The sequence below is a fragment of the Scyliorhinus canicula genome, chromosome 15, assembly GCF_902713615.1.
Source record: "Scyliorhinus canicula chromosome 15, sScyCan1.1, whole genome shotgun sequence".
NCBI classification, from domain to species: domain Eukaryota; kingdom Metazoa; phylum Chordata; class Chondrichthyes; order Carcharhiniformes; family Scyliorhinidae; genus Scyliorhinus; species Scyliorhinus canicula.
In genome coordinates this window covers 77,452,478-77,470,168 of record NC_052160.1, presented here as the reverse complement: position 1 = coordinate 77,470,168, position 17,691 = coordinate 77,452,478, and the positions used below count along the sequence as shown (strand labels likewise).

The window sequence follows — 17,691 nt, the reverse complement described above, 5'->3', positions numbered from 1 at the left end:
CATTGGATCCTCACTGTCTTCAGGTGATGACCCGGAGGACTGCAGAATAGCCAATGTTGTTCCTTTGTTTCAGAAGAGTAGCAAGGATAATCCAGGGAACTAACTACAGGCCAGTGAGCCTTACGTCAGTAGTAAGGAAATTACTGGAGACACTTCTTCAAGACAGGATCTACTCCCATTTGGAAGCAAGTGGACATATTAGCGACAGGCATCACGGTATTGTGAAGGCGAGGTCGTGTCTCACTAACTTTATCGAGTTTTTCGAGGAGGCAACAAAATGATTGATGCAGGTAGGGCAGTGAATGTTGTCTGTATGGACTTCAGTAAGGCCTTTGACAAGGTCCCTCATGGCAGATTGGTACAAAAGGTGAAGTCACATGGGATCAGAGGTGAGCTGGCAAGATGGATACAGAACTGGCCAGGTCATAGAAGGCAGAGCGTAGCAAAGGGTGCTTTTCTGATTGGAGGGCCACCAACACTAGTGGTGTTCCGCACAGTTCAGTGCTGGGACCTTTGCTGTTATATATCTAAAGTGTATGAACATAGAACATTACAGCGCAGTACGGGCCCTTCGGCCCTCGATGTTGCGCCGACCCGTGGAACCATCTGAAGCCTATCTGACCTACACTATTCCATTTTCATCCATATGTCTATCCAGTGACCACTTAAATGCCCTTAAATTTGGCGAGTCTACTACTGTTGCAGGCAGGGAGTTCCACACCCCTACTACTCTCTGAGTAAAGAAACTGCCTCTGACAACTGTCCTATATCTACCACCCCTCAATTTAAAGCTATGTCCCCTCGTGTTGGTCATCACGATCCGAGGAAAAAGACTCTCACTGTCCACCCTATCTAACCCTCTGACTATCTTTTATGTCTCTATTAAGTCACCTCTCAGCCTTCTCCTCTCTAACGAAAACAACCTCAAGTCCCTGAGCATTTCCTCGTAAGACCTTCCCTCCATACCAGGCAACATCCTAGTAAATCTCCTCTGAACCCTTTCCAAAGCTTCCACATCCTTCCTATAATGTGGTGACCAGAACTGCACGCAGTACTCCAGGTGCGGCCGCACCAGAGTTTTGTACAGCTGCAGCATGACCTTGTGGCTCCGAAACTCAATCCCCCTACTGATAAAGGCTAGCACACCATATGCCTTCTTAACAGCCCTATTAACCTGGGTGGCAACTTTCAGGGATTTATGTACCTGGATGCCGAGATCTCTCTGTTCATCTACACTACCAAGAATCTTGCCATTAGCCCAGTACTCTGCATTCCTGTTACTCCTTCCAAAGTGAACCACCTCACACTTTTCCGCATTAAACTCCATCTGCCACCTCTCAGCCCAGCTCTGCAGCTTATCTATGTCCCTCTGTATCCTATAACATCCTTCAGCACTATCCACAACTCCACCGACCTTCATGTCATCTGCAAATTTACTAACCCATCCTTCTACACCCTCTTCCAGGTCATTTATAAAAATGACAAACAGCAGTGGCCCCAAAACAGATCCTTGCGGTACACCACTAGTAACTGAACTCCAGGATGAACATTTGCCATCAACCACCACCCTCTGTCTTCTTTCAGCTAGTCAATTACTGATCCAAACCGCTAAATCACCTTCAATCCCATACTTCCGTATTTTCTGCAATAGCCTACAGTGGGGAACCTTATCAAACGCCTTACTGAAATCCATATACACCACATCAACTGCTTTACCCTCATCCACCTGTTTGGTCACCTTCTCAAAAAACTCAATAAGGTTTGTGAGGCATGACCTACCCTTCACAAAACCATGTGAGTATCGCTAATCAACTTGTTCTTTTCAAGATGATTATAACCCTATCTCTTGTAACATTTTACCCACAACCGAAGTAAGGCTTACAGGTCTATAATTACCAGGGTTGTTTCTAAACCCCTTCTTGAACAAGGGGACAACATTTGCTATCCTCCAGTCTTCCGGCACTATTCCTGTTGACAAAGACGACATAAAGATCAAGGACAAAGGCTCTGCAATCTCCTCCCTGGCTTCCCAGAGAATCCTAGGATAAATCCCATCTGGCCCAGGGGACTTACCTATTTTACACTTTCCAAAATTGCTAACACCTCCTCCTTGTGAACCTCAATCCCATCTAGCCTGGTCGAGTGTACCTGAGTATTCTCCTCGACAACATTGTCTTTCTCCAGTGTAACACTGACGAAAAATATCCATTTAATGCTTCCCCTATCTCCTCTGATTCCACACACAACTTTCCACTACTATCCTTGATTGACCCTAATCTTACTCTAGTCATTATTTTGTTCTATGTAAGCGATTGGAGGAAAATGTAACTGCATTGATTAGTAAATTTGTGGATGACACTAAGGTTGGTGAAATTGTGGATAGAGATGAGGACTGTCAGAGGATACAACAGGATTTAGATCATTTGGACACTTGGGCGGAGAGATGGCAGATGGAGTTTAATCCGGACAAATGTGAGGTAATTCATTTTGGTAGATCTAATGCAGATAGGGAATATACAGTGAATGGTAGAACCCTCAAGAGTATTGACAGTCAGGGAGATGTAGGTGTACAGGTCCACAGGTTACTGAAAGGGGCAACACCGGTGGAGAAGGTAGTCAAGAAGGCAGACGACATGCTTGTCTTCATTGGCCGGGGCATTGAGTGTAAAAATTGGCGAGTCATGTTGCAACTGTATAGAACGTTAGTTAGGCAACACTTGGAGTTCAATTCTGGTTGCTGCACTACCAGAAGGATGTGGTGGCTTTAGAGAGGGTGCAGTACCAGGATGTTGCCTGGTATGGAGGGCATTACCTATGAGTAGAGGTTGAATAAACTTGGTTTGTTCTCACTGGAACGAAGGAGGTTGAGGGGCGATCTGATAGCGGTCTACAAACTTATTTGGGGCATAGACAGAGTGGATAGTCAGAGACTTTTTCCCAGGGTAGAGGGGTCAATTACTAGAGGGCATAGGTTTAAGGTCGAGGGGCAAGATTTAGAGTAGATGTACGAGGCAAGTTTTTTACACAGAGGGTAGTGGGTGCCTGGAACTCACTGCCGGAGGAGATGGTGGAAGCAGGGACGATAGTGATGTTTTTGGGGCATCTTGACAAATACATGAATGGGATGGAAATAGAACAAAGAACAAAGAAAATTACAGCACAGGAACAGGCCCTTCGGCCCTCCCAGCCTGCGCCGATCCAGATCGACACAATAGAGGGAGGTGGACCCCGGAAGTGTAGAAGATTTTAGTTTTCGACGGGCAGCATAGTCGGTGCAGGCTTGGAGGGCCGAAGGGCTGTTCCTGTGCTGTTCCAGATGGTGGGGGATGAATGTAATGCAACATGAATCCAAGGTCCCGGTTGAGACAGTACTCATGTGTGCGGAACTTGGCTATAAGTTTCATCCCCCACTATCTGGCCTGGGCTTGCGAAATCCTACCAACTGTCCTGGCTGAGACAATTCACACCTCTTTAACCTGGGGTTACCCCTACCTCGGGATCTGTAAAGACTGAATTAGCTGCAAATGCTCGTATTCAAAGCATTGTCTTGAATCTTTGACTTTGTCTATATATATATATATATATATGTTTCTGGAACATATCTCTTCATTCACATGAGGAATGAGCAGTGCTCTGAAAGCTAGAACAAAGAACAAAGAAAAATTACAGAACAGGAACAGGCCGTTCGGCCCTCCATGCCTGTGCCGATCCAGATCCTCTATCTAAAACTGTCGCCTATTTTCTAAGGATCTGTATCCCTCTGCTCCCTGCCCATTCATGTATCTTCTAGATACATCTTAAGTGACGCTATTGTGCCCGCCTCTACCACCTTCGCCAGCAATACGTTCCAGGCACCTACCACCCTCTGCGTTAAGAACTTTCCACGTATATCTCCCTGAAACTGTTCCCCTAGTGTTTGAAACAAGTCTGTTAGACTTTAATCTGGTGTTGTAAGGCTTCTTACGGTACTTTTCTTTGTTCGTTGTTAATGCTCAGTAATCTTTAAATCTAAACATTTCCCAGCAGTCAGCTCTCATTCCTGCTGTCTCTTCCTGTTTACCAGGTCTTTGGTAAGATTGCCAATGTGGATGGAGCACAAATCAATCGAAACAACAACTTTCAGACTTTTCCACAAGCTGTGCTCCTGCTCTTCAGGTGAGTGAGTGCCTGCCCGTTCATCCCACGTCTGTCCGCTCACCCCATGCCCGCTCGATCATCCTACCCCGATTACCCTCTCACTCCCAACTGACCACTTATCATCATACTGTCCTCTCATCCCTTACTGCCCATTTGCTCCTTAATTGCCTGCTCACCCCCTGATTACCTACTCACCACCTGTCTTCCCCACCTGAGCGCTTGCCTCTCCCTGACCTCTTTCCCAAGCCTGATCTGTTATCTTGACCTCTTATTCCATGCCTGACTGCTCAGATTGTGCTCCTTGCAGTGGGTAACTGTGGTGTTCCTATCTCTAGATGTGCCACAGGTGAAGCTTGGCAGGAGATTATGCTGGCCTGTCAACCTGGCAAACTCTGTGACCCTGAATCTGATTATGAACCTGGTGAAGAATACACCTGCGGAACCAACTTTGCTGTCTTCTACTTCCTCAGTTTTTACATGCTGTGTGCCTTCCTGGTAAGTGTTAATACCCCGCGATTGGCAGACCCTTCCCACCAAGCTATTTAAAGCTGCACTAGCCTTGTGACTCTCAATGCACAGAGACAGACAAAAAATCCAGAGAAAAGAATAAGGTTGAAAGAAATAAAAACAACTTATAGCAGACAGTAAGCATATGGACATGAATCACAAGATGTATGAGCAAAGCTGAGGATTGGAGGCTTCCACTCGGTGGCATAGTGGTTAACACTGATGCCGCACAGCGCCAGGGACCCATGTTCAATTCCAGCCTTGGTGACGAGTTTCCATGCTCACCCTGTGTTTGTGTGGGTTTCCTTTGGGTGGTCCGGTTTCCTCCCACAGCCCAAAGATGTGCAAGTTAGGTGGGGTTATGGGGATAGGGCGGGAAGGGTGGGCTATGGGGATATAGGGTGGGGAGAGAGTGGATCTAGGTAGGACGCTCTTTCAGAGGGTCGGTGCAAACTCAATGTGTCAAATGGCATCCTTCTGCACTTAGGAATTCTGTGGTTCTACACCAACACAAGGTTAGACTCCAGTTGGAGTCTCGCCAACATCGAAAGAATATCAAGGCATAAAGGAGTATGCAGCAGACCTTTACCAGAATGGTACCAGGAATTTGGTTATGCGGCGAAGCTGCGATCCTTCTCTTTTGACTCAAGGAAATTAATCGAGATTCTCAAAATGACAAATAAGGAGAAACTTTTTTATACTGGAAGGAGGGTCAGGAAACCACAGATTAAGCCAAAGAATCAGAGGGAAGTTGAGGAGAAATATTTCACACAGTTGTCATGATCTTGAATACATTGGTCTGAAGGCAATGGTGGAAGCAGATTCAGTAACAAGAGAATCATGGAATCATACAGTACAGAAGAAGCCCTTCAGCCTATCAAGCCCGCATCGACAAAAAGACCAACTTTAATCTACGCTAATCCCACTTCCCAGCGCCCATAACCTTGAATGTTCTGATATTTCAAGTGCTCATCCAAATATTTTTTTTAATTGTGAGATTTCCTTCTTCAACTTCTGGACCCTTTCCAAGGCCAGCGCATCCTTCCTTAGATACGGGGCCCAAAACTGCTCACAATACTCCAAATGGGGTCTGACTAGAGCCTTATACAGACTCAGAAGTACCTCCCTGGTCTTGTATTCTAGCCCTCTTGACATGAATGCCTTCTTAACTGCCGACTAAACCTGTACATTAACCTTAAGAGAATCGTGAACAAGAACTCCCAAGTCCCTTTGTGCTTCTGATTTCCGAAGCATTTCCCCATTAGAAAATAGTCTCTTCCTAAATTCCTCCTTCCAAAGTGCATAATCTCACACTTTTCCACATTGCATTTCATTGCCTCTTCATTGCCCACTCTCCTAGCTTGTCCAAGTCCTTCTGCAGCCCCCTTGCTTCCTCAATACTACCTGTCCCTCTACAGATCTTTGTATCATCTGCAAATTTAGCAACAGTGCCTTCAGTACCTTTTTCCAGACCATTAATGTATATTGTGAAAAGTTGCGGTCCCAGCACAGACCCCTAAGGCACACGACTAGTCACCGGCTGCCATCCTGAAAAAGTCCCCTTTATCCCCACTCTCTGCCTTCTGCCAGTCAGCCAATCCTCTGTCCATGCCAGGATCTTATCCTTAACACCATGGCCTTTTAACTTATTTAACAGTCTCCTATGTGGCACCTTGTCAAAGGCCTTCTGGAAACGTAAATACATCACATCCACTAGTTCTACTTTGTCTAAATTCCTTGCTACCTCCCCAAAGAACTCTAACAGATTTGTCAGACACAACCTCCCTTCGACAAAGTCGTGCTGACTCAGTCCTATTTTACCATGCACTTCCAAGTACTTCGGGATCTCATCTTTAAAAAATGAAAATCGCTTATTGTCACGAGTAGGCTTCAATGAAGTTACTGTGAAAAGCCCCTAGTCGCCACATTCCGGCGCCTGTCCGGGGAGGCTGGTACGGGAACAAACTCTAAAATAACAATAACAAACTCTAAAATCTTACCAGTGACTGAAGTCAGGCTAACCGGCCTATAAATTCCCGTCTTCTGCCTCTCTCCCTCCTCAAACAACGGTGTTACATTAGCCACTTTCCAGTCCTCAGGGGCCCTTCCTGCCTCCAGTGATTCCTGAAAGATCATCACTAATGCCTCCACAATTTCCTTAGCTATCTCTTTTAGGACCCTGGGGTGCAGTCCATCCGGTCCAGGTGACTTATCCACCTTCAGACCTTTCAGTTTCCCCAGAACCTCTTAGTAATGGTCACTGCACTCACCTCTGCCCCCTGGTTCTCCTGGAGCTTTGGCATCCCAATGGTGTTTTCCACTGTCAAGACTGATGCAAAGTACCTATTCAGTTCGTCTGCCATTTCTTTGTTTCCTATCATTAATTCTCCAGCCACATTTTCCAGTGGTCCAATGTCTATTTTTGCCTCTCTCTTATCTTTTATATATTGAAAAAATCTCTTCCTGTCTTCCTTTATATTACAAGCTAGATGTTACAAGCTGTTTAGCACACTGGGCTAAATCGCTGGCTTTGAAAGCAGACCAAGCAGGCCAGCAGCACGGTTTGATTCCCGTAACAGCCTCCCCGGACAGGCGCCGGAATGTGGTGACTAGGGGCTTTTCACAGTAACTTCATTTGAAGCCTACTCATGACAATAAGCGATTTTCATTTTTCATTTCATTTTTCATTTTCATTTCATTTCATTTCATTCACTCATACTTTTGCTTTTCTAATTGGAGGGCTGTGACTAGTGGTGTTCCGTAGGGATCAGTGCTGGGACCTTTGCTGTTCGAAGTATATATAAATAATTTGGAGATAAATGTAGCTGGTCTGATTAGTAAGTTTGCAGACGACACAAAGGTAGGTGGAATTGCGGATAGCGATGAGGACTGTCAGAGGATACAGCAGGATTTAGATAGTTTGGAGACTTGGGCGGAGAGATGGCAGATGGAGTTTAATCGGCACAAATGTGAGGTAATGCAGATAGGGAATATATAGAAAATGTTAGAACCCTCAAGTGTATTGAAAGTCAGAGAGATCTAGGTGTACAGGTCCACAGGTCACTGAAAGGGGCAACACAGGTGGAGATGGTAGTCAAGAAGGCATACGGCATGCTTGCCTTCATTGGCTGGGGCATTGAGTGTAAAAAGTGGCAAGTCATGTTGCAGCTGTATATAACCTTAGTTAGGCCACACTTGCAGTATAGTGTTCAATTCTGATTGCCGCACTACCAGAAGGATGTGGTGGCTTTAGAGAGGGTGCAGAAGAGATTTACCAGGGTGTTGCCTGGTATGAAGGGCATTAGCTCTGAGGAGAGGTTGAATAAACTTGGTTTGTTCTCACTGGAATGACTGAGGTTGAGGTGCAACCTGATAGAGGTCTACAAATTTATTTGGGGCATAGACAGAGTGGATCGACAGAGATTTTTTCCCAGGGTAGAGTGATCAATTACTAGGGTGCATAGGTTTAAGGTGCGAGGGGCAAGGTTTAGAGGCGATGTACGAGGCAAATGTTTTACACAGAGGGTAGTGGGTGCCTGGAACTCGCTGCCAGAGGAGGTGGTGGAAGCAGGGACGTATGTAACATTTAAGGGGCATCTTGACAAATACATGAATAGAGAGATACGGACCCAGGAAGTGTAGAAGTTTTTAGTTTAGATGGGCAGCATGGTCGGCACGGGCTTGGAGGGCCGAAGGACCTGTTCCTGTGCTATACTTTTCTTTGTTCTTTGTTCTTCACCTTCTCCCCCCTTATTGTGTTTTTTAATTGTCCTCTGCTCGCTTTTAAAGGCTTCCCAATCCTCGCCCCTTTGTATGCTTTTTCTTTAGCCTTTATGCTGTCCTTGACATCCCTCATCAGCCATGGATGCCTTGTCCTCCCCTAAGCATGTTTCCTTCTCCTTGGGATAAATTTCTGTTGTGCCTCCCTAATAACCCCCCAAAACCCCTGACATTGCTGTTCCACTGTTTCCCTGCTAGGCTCCTTTTCCAATCAACTCTGGCCAGCTCCTCCCTCATGTCTTTGTCGTTACCCTTATTTAATTGTAATAGCGTTACATCTGATTGCAGTTTCTCCCTCTCAAACTGCAGGGTAAATTCTACCATATTGTGGTCACTGCTCCCTAAGGGTTCTTTCAACTTCAAATCTCTAATCAAGTCTGCCTCATTACACATCACCAAATCCAGAATTGCCTGTTTCCTAGTAGGCTCTGTCACAAGCTGCTCCAAAAAAACATCTCTTAGACATTCCACAAATTCCATTTCTTGGGATCCACTACCAACCTGATTTTCCCACTCCACCTGCATATTGAAGTCACCCATGATTATTCTAATATTGCCTTTTTTACATGCCTTTTCTATCTCCTGATTTATTTTCTGCCCCACATCCTAACTGCTGCTAGGGGGCCTGTACATAACTCCCATCAGGGTCTTTTTACCTTTGCGATTCCTCAACTCTACCCACAGAGATTCTATGCCTTCTGATTCTGTATCGCTCCTTGCTATTGATTTAATTTCATTCCTTACTAACAATGCAACCCTGCCCCCTTTGCCCATCTGTCTGTCCTTTCGATTGGACATATATCCTTGGATATTTAGATCCCAGCCCTGATCCCATTGCAGCCACGTCTCTGTGATGCCCACAACATCATATCGGCCAATTTCCATGTGCGCAACAAGCTCATTTACCTTGTTCCGTATACTGCGCACATTTAGGTACAACACCCTCAATCCTGCATTGACCCTTTTCACATTCTCCTCAGTCACTGTTCCCTGTACTGTGGCCCTTTCTGATTTTTGACTGTGGCTTCTCTGCCTTACACTTTCCTCCTTACTGCTTTTTGTTTCTAGCCCCGTTTTACTTCCCTCCGACTTCCTGCATCGGTTCCCATCCCACTGCCACATGAGTTTAAACCCTCCCCAACAGCACTAGCAAACCCCCCCCCCCCCCAGGACCTCAGTTTCTGTCCTGCCCACATGCAGACCGTCCGGTTTGTACTGATCCCACCTCTCCCAGAACCGGTTCCAAAGTGCCAGGAATTTGAATCCCTCCCTCTTGCACCATATCTCAAGCCACGCATTCATCCTATCTATCTTGACATTCCTACTCTGACTAGCTCGTGGCACTGGTAGCAATCCTGAAATTACTACCTTTTGAGGTCCTACTTTTTAGTTTAACTCCTAACTCCCTAAATTCAGCCTGTTTGACCTCATCCCGTTTTTCACCATTGGTGCCAATGTGCACCATGACAGCTAGCTGCCGCCCCCCCCCCCCCCCCCCCCCCAGCTGCAGCTGGACACATTTCTTGCATGTGAAGGAGCCAGGGTCAGTGGACATGTCCCTGAGGTCCCACATCGCACACAAAGTCCTGTGGTGCGATGACCAAAACTGAACACAGTTCTCCAGCTCTGGCCTAACCAGAGTTCTGTTCAGCTCCGACATAACCTCCCTGCTCTCATAATTTATGTCAAATTATACTGCATCTACCATGAATTTCCCAATCACTCAACCTGTCCAGATGATGCTGTAGGATCTCTGCATCCTTGTCGCAGTTCCACCCAACTTTGTATCATCTGCAAACTTTGAGATGTCCTATGTTTTCATGAATGGAGTGATCTGTCTGGATTGTATGTAGAACAGTGTATACGGGATGGTTTTCTGGACCAATACATTGAGGAACCAACAAGGGAACAAGCCACCTGAGACTGGATATTGTGCAATGAGAAAGGATTAGATGGCAGTCTAATTGTGAGGAAACATTTGGGAATGAGTGATCATAATGTGCTAGAATTCTTGATCAAGGTGGATTGTGAGGTAGTTAATTCTGAGACCAGGGTCCTGAATCTCAATAAAGGTAACTATGGTGGTATGAGACAAGAGTTGACTATGACGGACTGGGAAACATTGCTGATGGGAAGGACAGTCTACAGGCAATGGCAGGCATTCAAGGAAAGTATAGGTGAACTCTAACAATTGTTTATTCTTACTTGGCGCAAGAGTAGAAAGAGAACTGTGGTCAAACCATGGCTTACAAGGAAAATTAGAGATAGTATTAGATTAAAAGAAGAAGCATACAAATTTATCAAGAAAAAGCAAATGACCTGAGGATTGGGCACAGTTTAAAATTGATAAAAAGTGGACCAAGAGATTGATTAAGAACGTGAAAATACAACATGAAAGTAAGCTGGCACGGTAGTACAGTAATTAGCACTGTTGCTTCACAGCGCTAGGGTCCCAGGGTTGATTCCCGGCTGTGCGGAGTCTGCACGTTGTCCCCATGTCTGCGTGGGTTTCCTCCGGACGCTCCGGTTTCCTCCCAGAAAGTCCCGAAAGACGTGCTTGTCAGGTAAATTGGGCATTCTGAATTCTCCCACAGCGCCGGAGTGTAGCGACTAGGGAATTTTCACAGTAACTTCATTGCAGTGTTAATGTCAGCCTACGTGTGACAATAATAAAGATTATTATTATGATTAGTGAGGAACATAAAAACTGACTGTAAAAGTTTCTATAGGTATTTAAAGAGAAAAAGATTTTAAAAAATTTAATGTAGGTCCATTACACTCAAACGGGGGAATTCATAACAGGGGACAAAAAATGGCTGAGGAATGAAATTGGTACTTTGCTTCTGTCTTCACAAAGGATGTCATGAATAATATACCAGAAGTTCTGAGAAATACAAGTTTTAGTGAGGAGCTGACAGAAATTAGTATTAGTCGAGAAATGGTTTAGAGGAAATTAATGGGATAGACAGTGGAGAAAACTCCAGGGCCTGATGATCTTCATACCAGAGTACTTAAGGTAGTGGCCCTAGAAATAGTGGATCCATTGGTGGTCATTTTCCAAAATTCTATGGACCCTCGATTAGTTCCTACAGATTAGAGGGTAGCTCATATTAGCCCACCATTCAAAAAGGGAGGTAGAGAAAAAACAGGAAACTATAGACCAATGAGCCTAATATTGATACCAGGGAAGTTTCTGGAGTCCATTATTAAGGATTTCATAGCACGGCATTTGGAAAGCAGGATATAATCAGAAAGAGTCAGCATGGATTTATGAAAGGGAAGTTATGCTTGACAAATTGAGTGGAATTCTTTGAAGATGTAGACACATTGGTGATCATTTTCCAGCATTCTATAGACTCTGGAAGAGTTCCAGTGGATTGGATGGTGGCTAATGTATCCCCACTTTTTAAAAAAGGAAAGAGAGGGAAATCGGGGAATTATAGACCGGTTAGCCTGACATCGCTGGTGGGAAAATTGCTAGAGTCAATTATTAAGGATGAAATAACTGAGCATTTGGAAAGCGGGGACAAGTCAGCATGGATTCACTAAAGGGAAATCATGCTTGACAAATCTTCTGAAATGTTTTGAGGATTTGACCCGTAGAGTGGACAAGGGTGAACCAGTGGATGTTGTGTATCTGGACTTTCAAAAGGCTTCTCACAAGGTCCCACAGAGGAGATTAGTGAGCAAAATTACAGCTCATGGTATTGGGGCTGATGTATTGACGTGAATAGAGAACTGGTTGGTAGACAGGAAGCAGAAAATGGGAATAAATGGTCCTTTTCAGAGTGGCAGACAGTGACTAGTGGGGTACCGCAGAGTTCAGTGTTGGGACCCCAGCTGTTCACAATATACATTCATAATTTGGACAAAGGAATTGCATGCAATATCTCCAAATTTGCAGATGACTTGAAGCTGGGTGGCAGTGTGTGCTGTGAGAAGGGTGTAAAGACTCTGCAGGGGAACTTGGACAGGTTGGCTGAGTGGGCAAATAGTTGGCAAATGTAATATAATGTGGGTAAATGTGAGGTTATCTACTTTGGTGGCAAAAACAGGACGACAGATTATTATCTGAATGGTGGCAGTTTAGGAAAAGGAGAAGTGCAGCGAGACCTGGGTGTCATGGTGGAACAGTTGCTGAATGTTGGCATGCAGACACAGCAAGCGGTGAGAAAAACTAATGCATGCTGGCCTTCATAGCAAGAGGATTGGAGTATAAGAGCAGAGATGCCTTGCTGCAGTTATACAGGGCCTTGGTGAGGCTACACCTTGAGTACTGTGTGCAGTTTTGTCTCCTAGCTTGAGGAAGGACATTCTTGCTATTGAGGGTCCCCAGCAAAGGTTCACCAGACTAATTCCCAGGGTGGCAGGACAGACATATGAAGAAAGACTGGATCGACTGGAGTTGTACTCACTGGAGTTCAGAAGAATGAGATGGGATTTCATGGAAAACATATAAAATCCTAATGGAACTAGACAGGCGAGATGCGGGAAGAATATTCCCGATGTTGAAGATGCCCAGAACTAGGGGTCAAAGCCTGAGGATAAGGGGTAAGCTATTTAGGACTGAGATGAACAAGACGTTCTCTCAGAGAGTTGTGAATTTGTGGAATTCTCTACCACAGAAAGCTGTTGGGGCCAGGTCGTTGGATATTTTCAAGAGGGAGCTGGACGGGGCCCTTGCGGCTAAAGGGAACAAGGGGTATGGACAGAAAGTGGGACTGGGATACTGAATTTGCATGATCAGCCATGATCATATTTAGCATGGTAGCACAGTGGGTAGCACTGCTACTTCACAGTTCCAGGGTCCAGGTTCGATTCCCAACTTGGGTCACTGTCTGTGTGGAGTCTGCATGCTCTCTGTGTCTGTGTGGATTTCCTCTGGGTGCTCCGGTTTCCTCCCACAAGTCCCGAAAGACGTGCTGTTGGGTGAATTGGACATTCTGAATTCTCCTTCTCTGTACCCGAACAGGCGCCAGAGTGTGACGACGAGGGACTTTTCACAGTAACTTCATTGCAGTGTGTAGTTTTTACCTCACCACTATTCTTAGAATTTCTCCCTACACCAGAAAAGAATCAATATATTCTAACTGGTGAGCAGGGATTCGAACTCCCTGACTCCTATCCAGACTTAAGCGGGTGCGATTCGGGTCAAACTAATGTTTCAAGTTATCCCCCGGCATAACCCGTATCTTCATAGAAGAATTTTATTTACTTACCACCTAGTAGCTTACCTACGGGTCCGGCTTGCTAAGTAAATTAAATTTTCAAAATGGGAATATTAACCACTCTTTCAGGTTATCAACTTGAACTTAGACATAGACATAGAATTTACAGTGCAGAAGGAGGCCATTCGGCCCATCGAGTCTGCTCCGGCTCTTGGAAAGAGCATCCCACCCAAGGTCAACACCTCCACCCTATCCCCATAACCCAGCAACCCCACCCAACACTAAGGGCAATTTTGGACACTAAAAGTTATCATGGCCAATCCACCTAACCTGCACATCTTTGGACTGTGGGAGAAAACCGGAGTACCCGGAGGAAACCCACGCACACACGGGGAGGATGTGCAGACTCCACACAGACAGTGACCCAAGCCGGAATCGAACCTGGGACCCTGGAGCTGTGAAGCGATTGTGCTATCCACAATGCTGCCGTGCTGCCTTAGCTTTATTTTCAAGTTAAAAAAGATTAAATTACTTTTTTTAAAAGGTAAAAAATATCTTGTCTTGTTAGGACCAGTTGCAGACTTTCAAGCCTTTCTTGACAATCTGTTTTCTTTAACTTTGGATCTTCTGCTCGTTTCTCTGGGTTGCTCGGTCTTCCGATGTTGCTTTCCCATCACCGAGTAAGGTTCTCTCTCTCTCTGAGTTCTCTCTGGGTTCTGGTAGTTCCTGCTCTGGTCTCTGGGTTTATATTCTCTTTCTAACAGTTATTAAGTTTTTATGGCTTTATCATAAGTAATCTTAATTTCACTTGGATATAAAAAGTATCTTTGATCTAAACATTCTAATACAACTAAGTATTCATTTTGAGATGACCTCACCTCTCAGATCTGTGTATATTGTGTCCTCTGTGATGTTCAAAAATGCTTTGATTTCAATCGACGTGTGAATTTTAATCCTTGCCATTTCTATAGTTTTATTTTCAAATTGTGTCCCCAGCTCATAATTTTGACTTTGATTTTGGCTTTAAATTATGTTTCTCGTAGACTGATAGTCTCCAATTTTCTTTTAATTTACCCGATGTCAGCAGAGCTTCACATCTATATATTTGTCCCCCTAGTCATTCTTTTCCATCTGTTGGTTTTACTTCAATGAAGGTGTGAATCATTGCTTTTAGCGTAATGCTAAAAATCCACTTGGTTATAGCTTGAAAGATTCACATTTGTCGCCTGACTCAACTGAAACCCTCATCCATGCTTTTCTAGATGCTTACTAAGATGGTTAATTTCAATGAAGGTGTGAGTCATTGTTTTTAGCTTCATACAAAAATCCTGTTTGTTTGCTAAACCTGTTTGGAAGAAGGAATCTGCATTTTATAATCCTGCTGTTTGCAGCTGCTGTTAACCCTTCGTGGGATCTTTCCCTGTATCCTCTCCTGTTTTCTCTCAGACCAGATATTGCCAGACTTCCATGCTTCAAATGACACATCTTTCCATATTTTCAATTACACCTCGTCTTGACATTTGAAACATAACTATATATTTTGGTCAATTATCCTCCCCCATCTAATTGTACTGATTATCATATATCCCCTATCTTTGTCATTTGTATGCACATGTTGTGATTTTAATTTGTACATGGAAATCAATTTGTAAATTTACCCATCTCACAGACCAGTGTCGATAGACTCTTTCTTCGTTCTTCCTTCAAGTCTAATTGCTGTGAACCATATCCGCTCAGGAAGGTAACACAGTAGCTATATCCATGTGTTCTACTACATCCAAAGCATTTTATTTCCTTGGGGTAGCAGCACTGTTCCTCATGTCTCTTAGAAACAGCATACAACTCAGTCCATCAGTACCCAAAAGGATCATTTGTCCAGCGGTGGCTGTTTAGTCTCCTATTTCTCCGTCAACCAAACTGCTTTCCGTGTCTCATTGGAATGGTAAATTATGATATCATGTACCACCCACTGATTCCCTTGCTTCATTAATTAAGAAGGTTCAATCAATCCTGCTTCTATCCCTGACTTTTCCCCAATAATGTCTAATATTGTCCTGAACCCTGTATGTCTGCCAGCCCCTGGTGTACATGAGAGGATATCTTTCTGCTAAGTTTCCTTCAAATCCCTTTTGTCCGTTATAATTTCCCTTACAGCATGAAAGTGTATATTTTCCCTTACAACATTTGCAACATAATATGCCAACAGTATTCCCAAAACCACATCGAACTACCACTTTTTCTTCTTCCAAAAAAATTCTCCCTATTGTTAAAGACACAGTAAAAACAAAAAATTAAGCCTTATCTTAATACATTACTCGTTACCTAACCACGCCAATAGACTGTGTGTTACAACTTTACATATTTGCAACTGTTATCACAATTTCAACACTAAAAGATGAAGTACAATATCGACACATCCCTTCGTGGCTTTGGGACCAATAGTTATTACATACAACATATGACGTTTTAACAACATCAATATTATTCGTGATGTTCTGTGCAGTTAAATCAAGAAAACACATTAAATTACCACTATTCCCCCTCTATTAAAACGTTCACACAGTTTCGAAATGCTGGTCAAGTTCTTGAATGGCACACATACCCCGTGGAGACCGCAGATCATCCATCAGCTGATGTCCAGTTAAAGATGTATGACTGGAGGTTTCATTGCTCAGTAATAATTTGATATTTTGATTTGTTTCTAACCCGTAAGGTTTTTCCTCCGGGCTCTGTCATTTAATTCCCTCAAATATGTTGCCAATTGAATCATTAGTTTTCCCCCAATACTGTCTAAAACATTCTTCTCTGGAGTGTAGTTCCCTTCCTTCGTGCCAACTGGTTTGTCTGTATTATACATATTTTGTTTTCCATTTGAAAAATCAAATGAATAGGTCAAGGGTGGAGAGGGCCCTATTCTTTAATTGTACTTTCTATTTTGGATACTCCAGAAATGCCCACTCCAGGACTTCGGGATTTCTTTTGTCACCATTTCTTTTCTTTCTCTTTTTAAGCTGGTTTATCTTCCTTATCAGTGTACATCATACAATTAAGATCTATTAAGCCTCTTCCATCTGTCATTACACCCCTGAGGGAGATTCGAAGAATCTCAAATTCCTCCTCTTTTGCTCACTGAGTGATCAAATCAGGTCGAAACCTTACCCCGATGCATTCCGGGTATTGCCACTGCATTTACTTTAATTTCTTTATTTTGATTATGACCGGATTTTTATGAATGGTAAGTTCTGAATATGACATTTTAACTTCATCATCTGTCCTATCAATGCTGCTGTTTAGGTCACTGTCTTCCCACCAATCGGATCATGTGTTTTAATTGTGATACAATTTATTTTGCTCTAGACACCATGCTTCTAGAACATAGAGCATAGAACATAGAACAGTACAGCACAGAACAGGCCCTTCGGCCCTCAATGTTGCGCCGAGCCATGATCACCCTACGCAAACCCACGTATCCACCCTATACCCGTAACCCAACAACCCCCCCTTAACCTTACTTTTATTAGGACACTACGGGCAATTTAGCATGGCCAATCCACCTAACCCGCACATCTTTGGACTGTGGGAGGAAACCGGAGCACCCGGAGGAAACCCACGCACACAGGGGGAGGACGTGCAGACTCCACACAGACAGTGACCCAGCCGGGAATCGAACCTGGGACCCTGGAGCTGTGAAGCATTTATGCTAACCACCATGCTACCCTGCTGCCCCAGGGTAGCATGGGTACCCTCTAATTCAACTGTATGTTTACCCAGATTCTGAGTGATGTTGTCTCTACCTATCACGGCCTCACTGATTACTTTTCCTGTGGTTTTAGTTGGCAGTTTCACCCACACTTCCTCTCCTACTTGGTACCTGCCTGTTGCTGTCTGATCCTCTAGTCCCTGGGAGACAGAGGTTCCAAATTACTATTAAGATCAAACACCATTCTCTCAATGTTTTTATCCCACCTTTTATCATTCTGATTTTTAATTATCCAATCCTTAACTTTTCGTATAGGTCTCTCAGCCATTCCATTACTTTCAGGCGCATATTTCACAGTCCAATTGATTGTTATTCCTCTGTCCGCACAAAAGTTAATAA

General features: G+C 44.1%; 1 protein-coding gene across 1 annotated transcript in view; it reads left to right on the top strand.

Annotated features, from left to right (window-relative positions):
* LOC119978247 (voltage-dependent L-type calcium channel subunit alpha-1S-like) overlaps positions 1-17,691 on the top strand; it is a 642,412-nt gene that overhangs the window by 423,043 nt on the left and 201,678 nt on the right. The window contains 2 exon segments of the mRNA XM_038819727.1: positions 4,064-4,155; positions 4,473-4,632. Coding sequence (XP_038675655.1) covers positions 4,064-4,155; positions 4,473-4,632 — 252 coding nt within the window.